The sequence below is a fragment of the Amphibalanus amphitrite genome, unplaced genomic scaffold (assembly GCF_019059575.1).
Source record: "Amphibalanus amphitrite isolate SeventyFive unplaced genomic scaffold, NRLGWU_Aamphi_draft 000096F_arrow, whole genome shotgun sequence".
Taxonomy (NCBI): Eukaryota; Metazoa; Arthropoda; class Thecostraca; order Balanomorpha; family Balanidae; genus Amphibalanus; species Amphibalanus amphitrite.
The window spans coordinates 1,117,311-1,139,805 of record NW_024881591.1 but is presented as its reverse complement, the minus strand read 5'-3'; the positions used below and the strand labels follow the sequence as shown (position 1 = coordinate 1,139,805).

General features: G+C 48.8%; 1 protein-coding gene across 1 annotated transcript in view; it reads left to right on the top strand.

The window, feature by feature from the left end:
- The first annotated feature begins 4,301 nt into the window (after positions 1-4,301).
- LOC122380303 (TLR4 interactor with leucine rich repeats-like) overlaps positions 4,302-22,495 on the top strand; it is a 44,496-nt gene continuing 26,302 nt past the window's right edge. Inside the window, exons 1-2 of the mRNA XM_043363352.1 lie at positions 4,302-4,565; positions 18,664-20,676. Of these exons, the coding sequence (XP_043219287.1) occupies positions 18,684-20,225 (1,542 nt within the window). The 5' untranslated portion in view covers positions 4,302-4,565; positions 18,664-18,683 and the 3' untranslated portion in view covers positions 20,226-20,676. The remainder of the gene's footprint in view (positions 4,566-18,663; positions 20,677-22,495) is intronic.

Sequence of the window (22,495 nt, the reverse complement as noted above, 5' to 3'; positions counted from 1 at the left end):
CATAGTATACCTAAGGAAAGTCCATCCTAAAACAGGCACTTGCATATGAAGTGACGAAGTATGTTGAGTTATTACATAAAATTCGTAAGCCCATTCAATACCCATTCTTTAGTGAAGCACATTCCACACCATTCACCGATCTCACTTCACTTACAGAAGAGCCAACAGACTGCAGTTTTAAACTAGGCTCCCCGTCCCCAGCAGCGAAGCATTCTGTCTGCTTTGGACGTTCTTCCGTCCCACTAGTACCACTGGGAACGATTCCCGCTCACACTCTAAATCCCAAACTTGACCCGTTTCTCCAGCTGTCTGAGAACATGTCAGCCACAACTTAGGAGGCAGATCTCTCGGCAATTTATCGTGGATAGCGCAGTCTCTCTCAGGGTGGGAAGTTCTCTACACGACTGCAAACTTCCATTTAGTGCCAGTCGCCAGAGTAGGCTATAAACAATCCTAACTCACATGCAGGATGGTAACACAGTCGAAATTATTTTAAGTTGAGCATCTTAGATAATACTCACTGCCTTTGGTTTGTGGAATAGCCACACATGTGCGGACTGCGGATCGGACTGAAAACGAAAATAAGTAGCAATACCTCAATAAAAACCTTCCTTTCAAATTTAAATATTTCATTAGTTTTTATGAATGCAGTCACAAACTCTTCGACCTCTCCTTTTACCTAGCTTCGAATACAGGGTGTTTCACTAAAAGTGTCAAAAAGTAAAAGGCCCTTATGCACATAATAACAATGTTTTCTATGGACATTTGCACATCATTCCATCCGCGATTGTTGGACATTTGAATATATGAAAATGATATCACCGTCACTCAAACCTATTCCACATATCCGCCGCTTCTTTTGATGCACCGTTTCGGCACGTGTCCGGAGGTGCCTCACAGCCCGTTTTCATCTTCAGCGTCCAGACTGTCGGCAAAGCCTTGCATTGTGCTCTTCAGCTCCAAAAGTGATGCGACTTAAGTCTTCCTCAGCTCTGCGAGAGCTACTGACCAAAACCAGAAGGCTAGCGGTGACAGATCGGGGCCTCGCGCTGGCCAGGGGCGGGCGGTGAGGCAGCTGATTATTCGGTCCGGGAACGGAACTTCTGGTCCAGCCAGTTCTTACAGTGGTTGTTTCTGATAAATTGGGGGCTTGGCTATTTCTGATGTTTAAATAAGCTTCTTGTTATCTTAAAAGGCCCTAAAAAGACCCTGACCTTTTCAAAGATTTCCGCCGAGAGGTGGGGGCGACCCGCCTTTTTTGGACTGGAACCGGCATCAAAGGAACCCTTTTAAACCTCTCAAGAAGCCCTTTGAAACTTTTATAATCTGGGTCGTAGCGAGGTGAGAGAGTGAAACGTTTCCTGAAAAGTCGGCGTACGGTTTCAATGTTTCTGACAGCACCAAATGTAAGTGTAATCCACCGCTCCCGTTGCGGTGTAAATAACCTGTTCTTGTTCTGCATAAGGAAAAAAAACGACTAGTAACTTTGGCCTCCTGCCCTCGCTCCGTATGAGTGTAAACTGTAAAATATATCTTAAGTGGCCAAAGCATAAATGTCCAAAAATTTGCAACAAAGCCACGTGCGCAACCACGTGCTTTGCGTATTTTATATATCTTTAATAAGCATTTTCTTTTTGACACTTTTAGTGAAACACCCTGTAGTTATGAGTTATGACACAGTGCTTGCAAATATTTGTAAGTTATCTTAAAAATACCTTGAAAATATATCTTGAAAATAAATGGTATATTCACTCAGTCGAGACATTCCGACCCATTCTACACCTGACTTTCATGCAAACATTCCGTTGCTAGTAAGTTCGTAACCACACCACTGGCGGTCGCAGGGGGGGGGGGCCACGGGGGCCATGGCCCCCCCTTTGGTGCTGAAAGGTGGGGCCATACTATCTTTGGCCCCACCTTTCAGATCGAACAAAAGTCCTAGAAAAGCTTTTCGTATGTTTCATTTTCTTTCTTGCGCCATCAAAGGACGTAAATTTCACTCATGATGAGTGGGCTCAGTTTCGCATTCTGTCAATTTGGCGGTCAGCGTCGCTGGCACCGGTTCACGAGTATGGCCGGATCTTATATGGAATATCAGCGCGGGTTTACTTGAGGCTCTCGTAGGCCCAGCATTCAGCAATGGCTGGCATGAGACCCTCTTCGGCAGTGGCGGGTGGGCCCTGCTAAAGGAGATTGGCTCCAAGACACTAAAGTAAGACCTCATGGGTTGGTGCTGTGCACCTCAGAAGCCCGGTGGTGACGCCGTATGCCGGCTTGGTTTCTTAAGGATTAGCGTGGAACCTCCGGGGCCTGCATAGAGTTTGCATGAGCTATGTAATCTCAGAGGCATGTGTGTAATGTGTACCTACACAGTGGCGGTCGCGGGGGGCCGGGGGGGGGCATCAGGGCCATGCCCCCAAAGGTCAATAAAGGGGGCCATCATATCATTTGCCCCCCCCCCCTCAAACAACCAATGGGCCCCCATATAGTAGTGTGGGCCCTGGCAATTATTCGATCGTCACGAGGCTAAAAAAAAACACGCCCAGCTATCAATATAGCTCCCACACCGGTCTTTGAACGTCCTACACTGACCTCTGAGGGAACTTCAGTGGCGGTCAAGCGCCCACGTTGACCGCTAAGAGCCTACATCAACCTCTGAGGCCCCACATCTGGCCTATGAGGGCCCCTAACCGGCCTCAGGGGTCCCAACCGGCGTCTGAGGGTCTCACACCGGTCTCTGGTGGCCTTATTTCTGTCTCTGGTGTCCCAAGACGAACCTTTAGGTGCCAATAAGGGCCCCGCACTGGCTGCTGAAGACCCGATGCCGGCCTCTAAGGGTCTGCATTGGCCTCTGAGGAGGGCCCATCTTGGCCTTTGAGGGCCCTCTGCTGGCCTCTGGGGTCCAACGACGGCTCATGCCGGTCTTTTAGGGCCCCACGCTGACCTCTGAGGGCCCATGCTGGCCTGTAATGAGTAAGGACCCACATTAGCCTCTGAGAGCCCAACTCGGTCTCTGATGGTCTCAAACTACTGGCCTTTGTAGTTTGCAGGCCCTGTACTGGTCTCTGAGGGCCCTAAACTAGTCTCTACATGAAAACATACATGGGTGGGTTTCCGAAGATCAGAGGGCTCACGCAGTCTCCGGCACAGCCTTACGTTGGTCCTGATCGAGATTGCTTTACGTCCTGATGGTCCCGCGCTGATTCCCTCATATTTCGAGGTCGGGACCCCATGAGCCGGTGTGGGTCCTGGGGCTGGCAGAGACTGATGAAGTCCTTAGGGCTCAGGGCCAGTCTTTTTAGCAGTAGGACTAGGCAGGTTGAGTGAGCCCCAACAGAGCCGTTGCGAAGCCCCGCAGGAGTCGCGCGCGGCCCTCAGATGCCAATTCCATGAAAGCTCGGAACCTGTGGGGGTCTCCAGAGGCCGGTGTACCTACTCTCTCCCGCCGCCACACAACTAGGTACCTATATGGGTAAATGTCATAGTCTAAAAATGCTCTCTGGGTTTCACATGCTTGTTCAAAGCAAGAGGTATCTGTACTTTTTAGCAAGATGTATCTGCACTTTTCCGAATTGTTTTATAGTGGTAAGATCATGAATCCGCGTGCCTAACCTTCCAGTATACCTATGCTACACCGATCCGTCGTCATGGACGGTGCAGCGGCCCGACCGGTGGGCACACCGTGAGACGGTAAATGGAACCGTTGATTTTGCCTTAAATTGAGCTCAAAGATTTCACGCAAGAATGAGATGGATGAAGCATAAGTAATGCCAACTGTGCGGCGCCTCGTGGACGTAAAAAATTAGCCGATCACCCCCCCCCCCCTCCCGGTGATGGATAAATGTTATGTCCCGCGAGTGTGACTTTGGCCCCCCCTTTTGCTAGCGGCTGCGACCGCCAGTGAACCACACGACACAAAGATCCTCATCCTTCCAACTGTAATCCGAAGACTTGTATCTGCACTTTTGGCATTCCAGGGTGTCGACAGTGACGAGTTAATACATCACGACTGTCAGTTTCCAACACAGTACATTCAAGAAGTGTCATGCATTAAACGTGGCATCAGCAAACCTCACGTTTGCCGGCTGTCGAATTGACTGTGCTGACAAATAGGGATCAGCCTAGGCTTACGGAGATCGTAACTCATGGTACGAGTAAGATCAGAGCCATCGGTTATCCGCAGCATCACTGACCTTCTCGACGGTTTTCACCCAAGATTGACAAGCATACCACAAGCAAACTGAAGTATAAGACTTGGTCAATTGTCAGCTCAAATTCGGTGTTTGGAGCTTCCACTTAACTTTATCACCCACCGCCGCCCCTGATTGGCCGACGGGACCGTGACGACACTGGGCGCTGGGCTTGCAGCGGAGGCCGGCGGCTGCTCGAACACGGGCCAGTGACGGCCGCGCCGCCGAGGGGGGAGTGCGGGGAGGGCACGGACCTCGTGCGGCAGAGCACTGGGAAAATGTGAGCCCCAGTGTGACCAGTGTGGTGGGACGGGGTGCTGACGGAGAGGGCGAGAGAGCTGACGTGAGATGAAGGTGGTCGCGGATAACTGTAAGGTGAGTTGTACCTTCTTTTTAACTTCAACCAGCATGTCACCTCGGTTTATACGTTTTTTCCTAGCCAAGCTCACAACATTAGCATTCCCCATTTGTTAATATGTCAACATTTGATGTCAGTAACCAGGGTTCCAATGTTTAATATTCCTCTTTAATCCTTTAATCTTTAATCCTCAGGAGGACAGCTGAACACAATAGGCTGTTTTGGAGTAGCCTCTGGTTTCAATCGGGACTTTGGCTGAGCCAGTTCCAGCTCAATTATAGACCACTTACACTGGCTCAGCAGTCAGCATTCACTGAAATAATATTCCTTTCGTTCAGGTGTATATATAACCTGCAATATAATCAGCTAATGCTTGCACAATGCACAATGTATAGTACATGTCACGGATGGAATGTCACAATGTGCACATGATGTGTCCGCTGCTATCATTTTCGGCCATTATACTGGCACTCCTAAATGCAACTTGCGCCAGGTCACTTCACTGTCGTACCTTTTCATCCTCGCTCTTACATTCACGGCTGGCGTGACCTGCTATTTTTGCACTGCATAGTGTTTCAACGAAAATCAGTGTGGCGTTATAAAGTGACCATCCCACCTTAAGTGACCATCCCACCTTAAGAAATAAGTGACTATTATCTGCGAAATAGAAGTCCGGTATTTGTATGCTTTCTCGATGCACGGAAGGCTTTTGACCGAGTCAACCACTGGAAGTTATTTGCTATACTTCTAGAGAGGAAAATTGATGTGAGTCTTGTGAAGTTTCTTTCTTCGTGGTACGAGACTCAACAATTTTATGTTTTATGGGGTGGCTTGTTATCCGAAGGGTTTACGGTGACAAACGGGGTAAGGCAAGGTGGGATATTATCTCCATATCTGTTTAATGCGTACACTGATGGTCTATCGACGCTTCTTGATCGGAGTGGTGTTGGGTGTCATTTTCAAGGTAGTGTAAATCATTTATATTATGCTGATGACATGGTCCTGCTATCCCCTTCATCATATGGACTGCAGAAAATGTTGAATGTCTGTGATATACAATTGAGCATGATATCAAATTCAACACTAGAAAGACTGTTTGCATGAAAATATGTCCTAAGTTATTTCGTGATCTCTATGTTCTTACTATCTCGCTTGGTGGCTGTGCTTTGAAATTCGTTGACTCTTACAAGTATCTTGGGTATCAACTCAGCAATGTGGGCTCTAGAGTCGATGACTTAGAAATCCGACAGCAATATCGTAATCTTTGTTGCCGTGCTAATACGATCAGTCGCAAATTTGCCATATGTTCATACTCGGTTAAGAAATATTTGTATGATGCCTATTGTTCAAATGTCAGTGGCATGCATTTGTGGCACTCGTTTCATGTGTCTGTTCTGAAGAAATTTAAAGTGTGTTTTAACAATGCTGCTAGGACGTTATTTGGCTACGACAGGTTCTGCAGTGCTTCGAACATGTTCGTTCAAGAATGCTTGCCCGGCTTTGATGCCTTGTGCCGAAAATCAGTGTGGAACTTTATGACGCGCCTTCAGTGTTCCTCTAATCAAATCATATTTACATTGTTCAACAGTGACCTGGCTGTGACTTCCTCGATAAGGAAGGCATGGCGGCAATGTCTGTATTTAAAGGGACCCTCCCACCTTCAAAAAAGTTTATGAATTGGCATGAAAGTGATGTCGCTCGGTTCAGAAAGAGCGAAAACGAATATCTACCAAATTTCACCGAAAAATATTCACCGGTTTTCAAGATATTAGACTTTTACTTTTGTTTACTTTTTTGGGATCCGCTGTTTCTAGCGACTTTATTTTAGAAGTGCGGCGTTTGCGGCAGATGTTGCGCGCAAATAGCATATATCACACCGCGTGCTACAAAACGTTTTAGTCAAACATTTAAAAATCGTTAGATCTCTGCGCTGACGTCACACATTCAGAGGGGTATTCCTAAGCATTAGCCCCTCTGAATCAAAATGCTGCAATTTTGAAATTCAATATTTCAGATTTAAGGCATTTCTCGATGTTGTGAGTGCCGAAACCGGTAATTGTGAGCCAGGGACCCCATTTTGGCTATCTCAACTCAAATCTAATGTTAAGGTGGGAGGGTCCCTTTAAGTTGAGGGTCTTATGACCTCTCATGATTCTTTATGGACCTAGAGTCTGCTAATAAAGGGATCTCTCTCTCTCTCTCTCTCTCTCTCCTCTCTCTCTCTCTCTCTCTCTCTCTCCTCTCTCTCTCTCTCTCTCTCTTCTCTCTCTCTCTCTCTCTCTCTCTCTCTCTCTTAACATTACTTTTGAGTTGAGATAGCCAAATTGGGGTACCTGGCTTGCACTTACCGGTTTGGGCACTCACACAACATCGCACGACATCGAGAATTGCTTTAATTCGTAGATATTTAATTTCAAACTTACAGTTTTCAGATTCTAAGAGGCCAATGCATTTGAATGCCGCCTTAGAATTTGTGACGTCAGCGGAGATCTAACGATTTTTAAATCTTACACTAAAGCCATCGTTACAACGTGGTGGTATATACTGTTTTGCGCGTAACGTCTGCCGCACTTCGAGACTGCCAAATTATTGCTTCCAAATACCTAAGTCGCTAGGAACAGCGGATGCCCCAAAAAGTAAAGAAAGGTAAAAGTCTGATGTCTTGAAAATCAGTAAACATTTTTCGGTGAAATTTGGTTGATCTTTCCGAGCCTCGGGACATCGCTTTTATGCCAATTCATTAACTTTTTTGAAGGTGCGATTTAAGGCACGGCATAGCAGCTTCCAAGATTAGCAAGCTTACATATATCACCTGTTACCTCTGTTTATATATCACGTCAAACTTGTCCAGAGATTTACACATACAGTGACGACTGTAGGGGTTTAACGGGTAATTATATACCTTACCCTGCATAAATTATGCTGTAACGTTTTACCAGTTTGATGAAAATGTTATCAGTATTTATGAAATACAAAAGCCTTAACAGATCTGAGACACCCACTTACATTGTTCACAATTCATGGCGTGCCTCGGGGGGATCCGATGTAAGCTTTGTCATGCAAATGCTGTGAAATCATGAGGTCTATCTGGTTAATCCAGCGATTAATGACTCTCCTACGTAACTGTCAGGCAACATGGGAAGGACACGGCTAAAGTGACATACCGAGCACTTCACACTACTTGTAAATGCACGCGGTGGACGGTGGACGGTGGACGGTGGACGATGGACGGTGGACGGTGGACGGTGGACGGTGGACGGTGGACGGTGGACGGTGGACGGTGGACGGTGGACGGTGGACGGCGGCGGAAGGTGATTTCTCGATGGGTATTCACTATTTCTCTGTCAATGGGACCGTGACATCGAGAGGTCACGCTGCAGGCTCCTGTCGAACAGACCCTCGGTCTCCAAACAAGACCCGATCCCTACGGCCGTCCTACGCACGCGCCGACCTTGATGGCTGAACTGATCGGGCAGGCCGGCGGGAGCGACGCAGCTCCTCGACATCACGCACTGAATACTGATGGTATCGGGGTAACGGATATCGCCCATCTTTGAGCCGAGAGCGGCCTGATAAGTCCACGACACGGTTGCCCTGCTCGAGGCATTGCAAACGGCCGAGTAGCTCAGGCTGTCGAACGGAACAGCTAGAGTACGATGTGAACGAGGACGGTACATGATTAATGAAGCATTATGTACGATCGGCTACATTTCTATGTAGTACTGGACTGCAGAGCAGAAGACAAGGTGCTGGTTGTAGGGTGCACTTTGTAGCGTTGCCTTTTTGTACTGCACTGTAAACTCATTTTGACAAGGGGTTGTCGTACAACGAGCGTTTGTCAAAAATACTAATAAAGGTTATGTCGAACGACGAATATCTTGTCATAGTTGGTTGAATTCAACAGGGCAAATATTAGTATCAGCCCCAGCACCCAGTCGACCATTCATAAAATTGACGAGGATTATGGAGGCTATTGTGAAAACTACCAGGGTCTTATTCGTAATATGGAACATAGATTTGCTTATGATTTGTAATTTATATCCTTGTCGAAAGAACCAGCTACACCATTGCAACAATACTGATACATACTTATGTAATCTATGTCCTTGTCAAAGGTATCAGCTACACCTTTGCAACACGGACTTAGTTACGCTAGTTAGACGTGTTAGTAGTAACATATACAAAGCTGTTACTTGTTTATAGGTGGCGCCAAAAACGTTTCCGGCCGTTTCATTTGAAAGTTTCAGTTGCGCGCCAACCGCCGTGCAGTGATGTGGCCTCCTGCGCACTTCCGTGAAAATGGTAGGTGATAACAGTGTTCGGTCGTTTTTGTCATTTTTTAATGAAATGTATGTCTTTCAACTGATAGTAATGCAGATTGAATCAGAGAAATTTGCTAAATAAGTGCGTGATGTATGGAAGCAAGCACAATGTGTTCTGCTCCAGGCCATATTGTTCTGCATATGCTATAATATAGCGATGCTTTCTTTCAGGCTTTCATCAGGAGCGAAAGCTCTAGCTTGCAAGCAAGGGTCGCTACACTGAAGACAGCAAACTGCAGAAACTCAAGAATTCTAAAAATAAAAAAGCACCTGAATTCCAAGGGGCTAATGAATTTGAATGCCCCTTAGATTTGAATGGGTACAGTGTACTCGGTAAGTGATGACGCTCATTGCTTTTTCGCATGCGCTATTGCCCTTGCCCCCATGGGTCATGAGTGTTATCAACATTGTGTGTGTAATGTGTATGTACCATTTTAAATACATGACCTACTTTCAGTAATGCTGTTTTGCTGTAATAATGAGACTGCAGAGCGGCGACCTGCGATTTGTGGAGAAAACTGACGAATACAAGGGAGGTCTTTGTAAAACGTTACAAACCTGAGACTAGTAGATTGCTTACAAGTACAGGTTTGCTGCACGTAGACATTACTATGCTTACTAAGATTTGCATTGATTTGACTTAACAAGTACACGGCTCAGCCCTGTTAAATGGAAACATACGCAGGTCTTTACCTGGTAGCCGCATGATTATAACTAGGAAAACAGTCGTTCACACAACAATGACAAAGCAAACTTTGGTAGCTAGTCTAACGAACTACATGTGAGTGGGTTGTAAGAAAAACTACCATGACAAACAATAGGGTCGTTCGATGACATGGCAAAGGGTGCGGGGATTTGCGCTAAATAATTTTCCTTGTAAAAGTAACACACGTTTGTTGAAATGAGTTTACAGTGTGGCGTAACCAGAGAGAGTCTGACAACAGTCTTGCTTTGAGCTTGTATTCATATTTACTGATATTAAAGTTTTATAGTACTTGTATTTGAGCAGCCCCTGCAGGTATGATTATCTACTGTTGATATTTCAGTGCTTTACTTTTGTCGAGCTCTGATTCTTTCGTAATCCCGAGGGTTTTTCCTCTTAGGACTTGCATCATGCACAATTGCACACCATACAGCATCAACCCGATATCGGGCATCTGATATCTATTGCTGAAGCCGGATTAAGTCTATTTAAGTGGTGGTCCAAAAATCATCGCCTAAACGGCTTTTAACGATGAGCCATCTCGGTTGATAATACCTATATATAGAACAGCTCCTCTAAGCGGCTCGGGCGACGATTAATGGCTCGATCTTGTGCTGACATCTGCTACAATACGATGCCGTTTATCCGTTCATATTCGGAAGGATTAGGAAAAACTGATGACTGTTGAGTATTTAGCATAATATGAAAGCTTATGATGACGCATTAATACCTCCTTAGAACAACATTAATTTATTGTTGACTGGCGCACTATTACATACACTCGCGTACACTCTTCTCAAATCACGAGACAGGTATTTTCTGAGTCTGCAGCCGTCTGACATTCTGCCCCCTCCTGTCATTGTTTGGCGACCTCGCATCTATTTAACTCAATTCTTCATAGCGCCGAATTTCTACTATGCTCCCCCCCCCCCTCCCCCACCGACGCGCCTGGAGCAATTGACGCACAGATAGTGCGGACCGGGCCCGAGAGGTGCTCGAGGGAGCCCTCCTTCACACGCACGGACTGTCGGCTCGCTTTGATCGCGTCGACTCCAGACAGGTCGCCGCACCCCGCGCTCAGCTCTCCACTGCGGGAGGACCTCTCGAGGGCCCTCGGAGACTTCCGGACTCGCCCGGGGCGCCGGGTCACGTGACCTGCTCTCTGCACCGGGAGGGAAGCGGGGGAGCTTATGTTGAGCTTGTAGAGCAGGTGAGGTGGCAGACACTCGGATTTGATCAATGGGAATACACTGTAAACCAAATTGACAAGTCTTGTGTAATATAACCAATAATCTCTTGGTATGCTTACCAACTGATACTTTTTAAACAAGCCGTTGTCTGGTGCATTGCTTGTCAGGTGACAACTACGAGTCAATAGTTACTATGCACACCAACTTCTCAGTATCCAGACCAACTCTACATTTGTTTCAACGTTTGTTTCTTAACCAGTTTTGGAAACTTGTTGCCGCATGGTTATTTAACCGGCGCCTAACTTGTACTGGTCAGCTGGTCAGCATACACATGGTCAGCTGCGCGGACTTGGCGGACCAATCAGCGGTCGCCGCCAGCCGTTAGCGGGCCCCGGCGCGGCGGTTTCGAACCAGCAGTTGTCGCGCGGCCGCCGTGCAGCCTGGAGCAGCGACGAGGGCTGTTCCAGCATTTGTGCAGTAAAAAGTGAAATCTGTAAACTGCGTGTTCGTACTGTGAGTGAGGCCCCCTCTGGCCTGCGGGACGCACTAATCGTGCCTATACCCGCGGTCGAGACGCCTCCCTTCCCCTGCGCGCGCAATGTAAGTGGACCAGACCTGTGCATGCACATGTGAGCAGATGTTTTGCGGTCGGTGTTTTTTTTTATATAAATACATTTATTTGCCTTTAATTCAACTCTTTGTATTTTTAACTTAACTGATGGACATATATGGGCTGTAAAAGCTAATCTGGTTGGCGATCATGATTTATTCGAATTATCTGCGTGATCGTGCAACTGCCATGATTGTTATGCTTAATGTTCAGGAAATATTCGTCATACGGGCATGTTATACTTCTGGCTTGATGCGGTGCACAAAACCATGTTCTTCCACATATAATTTTCGGAATTGTCTCCAGTCAATAGTATTAATTACGTGACCGTAATAAATACTAATGCTTCCAGAAACTTCCGAATGGATGTGTTGTATGCATTTATTCACATTCATAAATTATATAACCCATCAGTATTTCGTTTCTTGTCAGCGCAAGCCTTTGAGCATGAGCAATAACTGATGCCAGTCATGGTTTTGTGCACCACTTCCAGCCAAAAAATAACCTGTCCGTATAGAAAATATTTCCTGAATCAGTATCGTGGCAATTGAAAACGAACGCGAATCGTAAGTTCTTAAGGTTATCAAGTATCAACGCAAACAAAGCGATTGTAAGGAAGAGCAAGTTCGAACAGAGTGTTAGTACACTTACTTGTTGACAATTTGTAAGCTAGCAATGCCCAGTCAAAGGCTAGGCTAGTTCATCAACAAACCAGGGATTGGTGAACCGACAAGGAAACGACTATGCCTATCCAGAAGTTGGTAGGTCCACAAGGCCCAGACTAGTACTCAACAAGGTGACGCCTATGCGAATTGGAACCAAACTTGTAGACAAACTGTTAGTTTGTTGGCCAACAAGCCTGGGGTTGGTGAATCGACAAGGTATCGACAAGGTGACGCCTATGCGAATTGGAACCAAACTTGTAGACAAACTGTTAGTTTGATGGCCAACAAGCCTGGGGTTGGTGAATCGACAAGGTATCGACAAGGTGACGCCTATGCGAATTGGAACTAAACTTGTAACAAGGAGCCAACTTGTAGATTTGGTTTACAGTGTACCGGCACCAGCAGTTACTGTACCAGCCGCATCTTCATCAGATTACTATATTTATGAACTCACATATTATTGAAAAGTTGTTTAGCATACATGCATTGCACATGTGTAATGTACATTGTGTAATTACGAGCGAGCGAGCGCAGCGAGCGAAGCGAAGTCTTTTCAATATAACGGAAAAATCTCAGTATGAGCGGCCCGGCCCGGCCCGGCCTGTAACGCTTTTGAGAGGCTTATATCTCAGCAACCGCTGGACCGAATGGCCTGCGGTCTTTTTTGCTGGGTAGCCCCATCCCTTCTACCCCGTAATTAACTACTTTTGATACATCTCAGTTTGCATCTCAGTGACCGCCGTGGCACGTGCCACGTGAAAAGTCAAGGGTGTTCAAGCAGTTTTGCAAAAGTAATGATTTTGAGAGGCCCATATCTCAGCAGCGGCTTGAGCGATTGTCTTGCGGTCATTTTTATAGGGTAGCTGCATCCCTTCTACCAAAGGTCGGATACTCTTCATCTATGTGAGTGACCCCCACTGCACGTGCAAAATACAACAATAAGAGGTGCCAAATTTGTTCCCATTTCAGTAACTCGGTAATTACTGGGGCGATTTCGCTGAAACTTGGCATACAGGTAGGCACCCACCAGCCAATGCATTCTCATGTGTTGCGGTTAGGGTGCTACTGCACGTGCGCACGTGCAGGGGGCGTTTCCAGATCTCGAGAACGGCTGGGCCGATTGCGCTCAAATTTGGTACACGGTTGGGGACCAGTTAGTAGGGTGCCGTGCAAAAGTCATTTTGGACCCCGTTTGCACGTGCGCACGTGCAGAATGCCGCTTCCAGATCTCAGGAACGGCTGGGCCGATTGCGTTCAAATTTGGTACACCGCTAGCGACCGGTTAGAAGGGTGCTTTGCACAAGCCCGTTGGAAGTACCCTCTCGCCCTTCTGCACGTGCAGGGCTCACTATCTCGCTCGCTCGTTCTTCGTCCAACAGGCGTTTTACTGGTAATAATAAGAACGGAACTAGTTATAATTTCGACGCAATATTTAGCTAGGGGTGGGGATGATTCTCAATCAACTCAACCAGCTTTAGGTATTCGCCAGTTCACAAGCCCAGTCACCGCGACTCCTGTGCCTATGCCGGGTGAGCTGTGCTCGTTCGATGCACAACGATCACGACCGGTCCCCGGCTGCCGACCCTGCTTTGTATAGGTACCGCTGTTCCCGGGACCTGAGCCCGTATCGGACACAATCCGCTGTCCAGCCGCCCCACGATACCGCCGGCTCACCGCGGTCGGGTCTATGAGGTAGGTGGAGGAGATATGTCGCACAAGGAGGGACTACATGTAGCTCAAGAGGGGGGGGGTGCATGTCGCACAAGGAGGAATCCTGTCGCACAGGGGGGGGGGGGGGGGCTCGGCGCTTAGTAACCGACTGGGAACTTCATGCGACAAGCAACTGACCGATAGTGACTAAAATAAAACCGGTGACTGCATCCAAAAACTGCATTCCGAGTCCTGATACCACTGTAAAGGGCTGTGAGTCACAAGTTAAAATGTAGGCATGCCGTACAGTTTTTGATGGTATGCACGATAAAGTGGATCCTGCATTGTTTGGGACAATTTAGAGATTAAAAAATGTTACTTACCACATGTCGTGAATATCAGCACAGTAATGAAGCTGCACGGCAGCACTCTTTATCAAAGCATCATCAAAGCATGATTGTGGACTGGTGGTGCCAATCGGAACTTGGACCTTCGGAATTCCGTTTTTCCAATGTCCACTTCGGAACCTGGTTTGACAAAGGCAGCAGGCCTTGGACAACATTGGACAATCACATGCTACACCTCACATGCTAGTTTTTTATAGGTATATAAAGTAATCGTGTGTAGCATATATTGGCGAAAAGAAAGCCCACCTCAGCGCTCGATATGATAAACATTTTCGGGCTGGTGTTGGTACATTAAAAGCAAATAAAATGACAATGGTTGGTGTTAATTATTGTATAATTTATGGAAAGTCTTGGACAAATGGCTGGCTTGAACAATGAACATTTTTGGACGGAGGGTCGAAAAAATGCCTTAGGACGACCATTGGACATACATTTTCTGCAATAGGCATCATATTGTGGAATTCCTTTCGCGACATAACAATGTTATTTGCGTTGCATTGATCAAATAGGTACTTAGAATTGTACATAACACATCCTGAACAAGACTAAATGACCAAATCTACAATAAGAAGAATGTTTGCAATTTACACGGTATATGCTGCATGTGCAATATGACAGTACGTTATGTCACCAGTCTTTTATGCCAATCGAGGTGAGCGAATCGCTGTTGGCAGTGTCACAAAACTGATCGGCACGGGCCTGTCAATGAAGCAGGAGATAGAGAGGCATTCGTCCGTCTACGAACCAGGGTGGAGGGTAAGCTTGGGGACCTGTAGACGATGCTCGAATGGGAATATGAAAGCCGAGCATTACAAAAGCATAATACATACAACAAAATCCGGTTAATGTGGATAGAGGCATAGAAGTCAGTCGAATGATATGATAATAGTTGTGATGACTTTGTTCAGCCGGTCCGATCCGACATCTACATATATCATATAGCCAATGTCCACCGATAATCAATGTAAGTCGGCCACCCGCCAGCCTACCTCCCCAGCCTCCCGTTTCCGATTTGCGTGTGTCGGCTGTATAACGCAGGCTGCCGTCTGATCGGATAGTTAATCACAGACGCACACAATAGAGGGTCGGTTTGACGGCGCGAGTGGTTCCGGTCCGACGAGTGGACCATTAATCCCGACCCGGCGCCGATCTGTGGCGGGACGCTGAAATCCTCCCCTCCCCCTTTTCTCCTTTCCCTCCCCTCCCCTCGTCCTACCATCCCCTTTTACTTTATTTACTTTATGTGGGAGGGGATTGTATGTGTCTAGGGGGAGGGCAGAGCGGGTTGAATGCCTGAGGGGGTGGGATGGGAAATTTTATTGCGACTGCAGCCTTAATGTGGGCCTCGGCCTGTGGTTGTTATGAAATAAATAAACAAATAAACAAAATCCCCGTCAGCAGTGGCTGTGGAGCAGGAGACCAGGCTTCGAACGCAGAACACACAGAAGAGCTGCTGCTTTGCGAGCACCATGCTGCAATTCAGGTTTCGGTTGTCCATCAGCTCATTGTTTACGAGTACTGCAGCAGTGGCACTAGAATGCAATCATTTGCAGTTATGGGATGATGATTGTCCTCGCTGACAGCGTGCTCAAGGAAAACGCTTGGATGGAATATCTGTTCTTGTGTAACTATTTGATTGTTAATTTGTTGTATGTAACGCTTCCATAGCAACCATGAATCATCTGACTTTGAAAAGTTGTCGTCAATATTGCAGATGTAGCAAGCAACACTGATCCTAACTGAATACCAGGGCATGTTTTCTGCTAGTGTGATAAGAGCAAAAGCTGTCTCAAATGACGATTGACTTTATGTCCTTACACACACAAGAATCTATCAGCACAGCTGCAATAAACGATGTTTTACAGCGTGAGCCAAGGACGACTGAGCTGGTTTTCATCCCCCTCGTTCACTGTGGACGAAGGCCGAGCCTTTTCATCTGCACCTCCTACAACAAGCTGTCTGACAGAGTCGAGGGTAGCTCGGTCCTTCTCTCTGTATGTATGTGTGGGTGTGCTGATGTGAGTGTGAGTGGGTGTAGGTGTGTGTATTTGGGCTAATGCGGGGCTCGCGTGCTGTCCCACTACCACCCACCGTCTCTGACTGCCACCGGCTGAATAAGACGTCTGATAGGAAGGACGGGAGGTAGCAGAACATTTACGGCACCAGGCGGCACGGAACCGAAACAACGAAAGAAGTGCACGGGCTTCAGACAGAAAATAGGAAATCCATTGTTACTCTCGTATAGATAGGATATAGGTAAATGTACCTAGATCGTGTGATATATCGTGATCATATACCTAGGTCGTACTGGTCGTACTCACGTAGCAGCCCATAAGGCCATCTATCGAAAAAAATCATTAGATTTCAAGTGGTCGAAAAACGGTTTCCAAACGTTTGGATATGTGAGACGGGGTCGATACGAGTATGTGCATCGCTGGCTGTCATGAACCCAAATGCACATGAGTTGGGTGGAGGGCCACGTCTGTCACAGCTGGGCTTGGCCTTGTTGTCAACTACTGTCGTTAGCATGTCCTGCTCACAGAATCCGTCACGTCAGCTAATTCCTTGAACGCCGCAGTGTGGCTGGTGAACACGGCTCCGGCGGTGCAGTGCACGTGTTGACGACATGCACATTGTATGCTAATACTGGCGCATTCCAGCCGCTCACGTGTCCATGAAACAATGCCTCTGTGAGACTATCATGACTGGACACGGACAGTGGACACCTCTCCTTCCGACCCTCCCGAGAGCCGCGAAACTAAAACCTTCTAACCAGCAATGTGTCTTAACCAGCAGTTTAGCATAGAACAAGTAAGGTCCACACCCAATTTCGAATGTCAGAATGCAGCGTTAACCAGCACGTCTCATTTCTCAGGGAGGCTGGTTAATGGTTTAACTGATCAATGAATTATTAAGAGCTCTACCGAGGAATGATTTTTTTTTTTTTTAGCTTTATGTTACCTATTTGAGTTTTATTTTTTATTTAACTCCTCAATTTTATTGAGAAGGTTACCGTAGCTTTTGAATAGATTATTTGGTGTTTCCCTTAATCTGAGAGCATAATAATCATTTACGTACACATGGTTCATTTATCCTCCCCAAAGCATAGCGATTCTGGCTGGTTCAATCTGTTCATTTGGCATTTAAAACTGCTATCTTTCTTAGCACCTTCATGGAAGCTCCGAAACAGAGTGAAAATTGCAATCGTGGCCATTGTACGGCATGAGCTGAGTCATCCTTCTGTAATATAAAACTCCTGTGAACATGTAATTGTCTAAAGACTTTTCAGTTAACACACAAACCACCATAGGAATAAAAACTTCAAACTTGGCCGGCGGACACAATACGGCTAACTTTGTAAAAGACGTAGGTATAATTATGTACCTTAGTTGTTGTTGTTGTTTTTAGGTGCCATACTTCACCAAAAACGAAGTAATTCACGATTAAATTAGCTCTGCATTAGCTCATTTACACATCTGGTAAAAAGCGGTGGCGTCAGCATTATCTGCAGGTCACAGCAGTGCTTACCCAGCAGTCTAATTATCCCAACTACCAGCCTCGATCAGGCAGTGCCATTAACGTTAATATTGTAGCGTTGCACAGTCGTCCCGGCACCAAGGTGAGCTATGTCTTCGATTAGACAGCGCGGAGCCGTGCTGAAAACACCATCCATCCTGCCGGTGGTCGCCGCTGTCGGTCTGTCCCGGTCGATGGTGATCACATTCCGTCCCGCGGACGACCTCGTGTCGGCACAATCAACACTCCGGAGTTTTTATACAGGATAGAGGACAACAAGAGTACGAGGAACCAATGTAAAAACTCCGAGTGGTGCGGCTCTTGTCATGCAGGTGTCACTCTAATCTACTCTAATCAGGCTTTGATAGAGAGGGTGAACACAAAAATCACTTCATTACAGCATGAGCCTGCAAAAAGCGCCAAACCCCCATTCTATTGCAGTATGCTCCTGCGGTGTAACATAATGCCTAAGAACTGATGTTTGAACTGATGGAGCATGTTTGATGCTCCATCGATCCAAGCTGGAGCATCAAACATAGCGACGAACCCAATGAGACGTGGAAGCCGAGTTTTTTGGGTCCATACAAACCGCGCAGTATGTGGGACTGCATCCCGCTGCGCCCCTGAATGAAACCGATGCCGCGGACGAAAGGAACTCGTTGACGCGACAGAATCCTGCATTGACAGCAGCGGCGGACTCAGCACTCTCGAAATGGAAGGCTGCCGACGGTTCTTTATCGGCCTATATCCGATAGCGGCACGAATGATCCCACGTCAGTAGCTATAAGGGAAAGAGACGAATGTAGCGTGTCTGAGATATGACTATGGAGGTACTTCAAGTACAAAGGTCTGTCGACGGCTAGCATAAGTGTGATCTTAGGTGACCAACAGAGGGTTCTATGCAATTTTCACTTTCCCTTATCATCCTATATTTACAAGAATTACGGGGTTTGTCGGTGGCAATGACACCCAAAGACCGTGCTTCAATGGCTCCAGCATATGTGTCGCACTGCTCTATCCCCAACTGACGCTGTCCCATCTGTGTTTCCCAGGCGCGCTGCGGGGCGGTGTGATGCCTGCTCCCGTCTGGGTCGGACTGCTGCCGTTGGCGGCGCTGCTGTCCCTCTCCGCCGGGCTCTGTCCGCCGCGCTGCGTCTGTGACGACACCGCCCTGCAGGCCGACTGCTCCGGCGCCCAGCTGGACAGCTTCCCCATCTCTCTGAACCCGCGCCTGCGGACACTGCTGCTGGCCAAGAACGGCATCCTCAGACTGGATCGCAGCATGATGGTCTCCTCCTATAAGGAACTCGAGCACCTGGACCTGAGCGATAACCGGCTAGAGAGCGTGGAACCGGGCAGTTTCGCGCAGCAGGGCCGACTGCACGAGCTGCGACTGGGTAACAACCGGCTGGCGCAGCTGGAGGGCAGCGAGCTGCAGGGGCTGCTCCAGCTGCGCGTGCTGGATCTCAGCGGTAATCAGCTGCAGGAGCTGCCGGCCGGCCTGCTGGAGCCGGTGTCGCTGCTGGAGGAGCTCAATCTGGCCGAGAACCAGTTGCAGTGGCTGCCGGCGGCGAGTGTGGCCGGCGCCGTCAGTCTGCGCCGACTGAGACTGGCCGATAATCAGCTGCAGCAGCTGCCGGCCGCGGCGCTGGCGCAGCTGCCGCAGCTGCTCTCGCTGGACCTCTCGTTTAACCAGCTGCGGCGGCTGCGCGCAGGGGAGCTGGCTCAGACCCGGGCCGGTCTGGTACAGCTGAATCTGGAGGGGAACCGGCTGGAACAGCTGGAGGAGGGCGCGTTCGACGGTCTGGGCCAGCTGCGGCGGCTGGTTCTCTCTCAGACCGGGCTGCGCCAGCTGGAAGGCGTGCTGTCGGCCTCACTGACCAGTCTGGAGGAGCTGTATCTGAACCGCAACCCGCTGAGCTCGCTGGGCGCTGCGCCGCTGCGTCTGGTGCCCGGCCTGCGCCTGCTCTCCGTCAGCTCGTGCCATCTGCTGGGCTCCGTGGACGCTGACGCGTTCAGCGGGTCCTCCAGCCTGGAGGAGCTGCTGCTGGAGGACAACCAGCAGCTGTCGCAGCTCCCCTCGGGGGTGTTCTTGCCGCCGCCGCGTCTGCGCCGCCTCAGCCTGCGCGGCTGCGCGCTCACCTCCCTCCCTGCCGACGTCTACCCCTGGCGAACGGTGCGCGCCGACCTCTCCGAGAACCCGTGGCGGTGCGACTGCGAGCTGCGCTGGCTGGCGGAGCTGCCGGCCAACGTCAGCACGGAGGGTGCTGTGTGCTCCGCGCCCGCGCCCCTCCGTGGGCACCCCGTGCGCGAACTGACGGTCGGCCAGCTGGGCTGTGAGAGCCGCAGTGACGCCGCGGAGATGGCGCTTACGATCGCCCTACCGTGTGTTCTGGCCTCGCTGACGCTGGCGCTGACGGCAGTGCTCGTCTGGAGGAGCCGACGCCGGCTCGGGAAGCGGCTGGACGTGTTTGGCTGGCGGACACGGCTGTCTCTGAGGCCGAGCAAGCCGCCGCCGCCGCCCGTCGGGGCCACCTCGACGTACTACTACAGGGAAAGGTTCAGCTCGGGTGGCGACGGCAGTGGCAGACTGGTGCCCGTCACAGAACTGTGAGAGAACACCGCGCTCAGAGGGACTGGAACAGTGATCAGCGATCTGGGTCGGAACTCAGGCAGTGGATCTGTGTATCAAAAGGTCGCTTGATTGGGTGAAATTTGTCATTTTTATTGACAATGTATCGGAGCAAGTGACCTAATCATCCTTAGAGGGCGACCCTTTGATCTTTTATACATGCTAGCGACTTACGAGTAGTCGGCGCCTGGCTCACTGCCCAGTGGATGTTTGGACTGACTTTGTGGTGATCTTTTAGTGATGTGCTGGTGACCTGGTGGTGATGTGTCTTGTGCTGTCCCGTCAGCAGCCACAAGTGAGAGGACCGACCTTTGGTAGACCAACGTAATGAGCTAGAGTGTGATGCTGGTGAATTTCGTTTATAGTTGACTCGCGCTATCGAATTATTAAGAATGAAGGCTCAGCTCATAATTCTAGCTTCAATAATGTGAGCAATCTTTCACTGGCGGTCGCAGCCGCTAGTAAAAGGGGGGGCCAAAGTCACACTCGCGGGACATAACATTTATCCGTCACCGGGAGGGTGATCGGCTATTTTTTTACGTTCACGAGGTGCCGCGCAGTTGGCATTACTTATGCTTCATCCATCTGATTCTTGCGTGAAATTTAAGGCAATTTATTACAATTTAATTTAATTGTAAATTTAATTAAATTTACAATTTAAGGCAAAATCACCAGTTCCATTTCCCGTCCCACGGTGCTTCCACCGGTCGGCCCACTGCACCATGACGACGGATCGGTGTAGCATAGGTATACTGGAAGGTCAGGCACGCGGATTCATGACCTTACCACTATAAAACAATTCGGAAAAGTACAGATACCTCTTGCTTTGAACAAGCATGTGAAACCCAGAGAGCATTTTCAGACTATGACATTTACCCATATAGGTAACATACCTAGTTGTGTGGCGGCGGGAGAGAGTAGGTACACCGACCTCTGGAGACCCCCCACAGGTTCCGAGCTTTCAAAATTGGCATCTGAGGGCCGCGCGCGACTCCTGCGGGGCTTCGAAACGGCTCTATTGGGGCTCACTGAACTTGCCTAGTCTTACTGCTAAAAAGACTGGCCCTGAGCCCTAAGGACTTCATCAGTCTCTGCCAGCCCCAGGACCCACACCGGCTCATGGGGTCCCGACGTCGAAATATGAGGGAATCTGCCAGGCACGTACCCAGGATTTCGCCCAGGAGGGGGCCACCTGCTTTCGAAGGGGCCCCCCACAGTGTATAGGGCCCCCCAGGTTCCCCGGGGGCCCCCGGGAGTCATGAAGAACCTTTCGATGGTGGGGGGGGGGGGGCATAGTGGGTCCGGTCTCTCCTGCAGACGTAGGTGAGAAAACGCCACGTGTGTGGGAAAACGCAATTCAGTTCTTTACAACCTAATGTAGCATTTGGTGTGATTTCTCGCGTTCAACTTCATCAACGTCAATTAAAACGGTCTCTGTAACGGTCTAAGCCTTGAGAAAATGTGGAAATTTGGAAAGTAAAAATATTTTTGCTTGAGGAGTGTGCATGAAACGCACGGCATTTTATGAGCGAGCGCCTCAATTACTGAACATCCTCCAATCCGGATATGTAGGTATATAATATAATAGTGGGGAATAAATGTCTCGTTATCGGAATTCCACTATCTGGCAACAAGCCCTATGTAAACGCGGCTATTATATGTTTCACTAGGAATCGAGCGCAATTGTACTTTTAGCCAGAAAATAAATGTTTGGGTAATTCTGGGACACTGTATTAATTGGAGGAATAGGACTTAGGAGGAAATGCGATTGCAAATCGACCCACATCCCTGTGTTAGCCAATGACGCCTTTGGGGCAAAGGTTGGGGGGTAGCCTTTTTGTTTTTCTGTGATATCTCCGGCACCGTGAAAGATATTGGCTCCTTCAGATGAGTGCCTACTCCAGTCACTACTTATATCCAGCAGCCAGTAGCCACTCAGATGATTTGGGATCAATCAGGTGATAAGCGTACTTTCAGACGACCAGGGGCCCCCAGTCGACCAAGGGTTCCCAGGCGACCAGGTCCTCCAGATGACTAGGGGCCCCACTGCCCCAGGCGACCAGGGCCCTCGAGGCGACCAAGGGCCAATGCGATCAGGTCCCCAAAGCGATCAGGGGCCCCCAGGCGACCAGGGGGCCCCCAGGCGACCAGGGGGTCCCATGCGACCAGGCCCCCGGCTACCAGGGGCCCCCAGGCGACCAGGGGCCCTCTAGTTGACCAGCGGCCCTCAGGCGATCAGGGGCCCCCAGGCG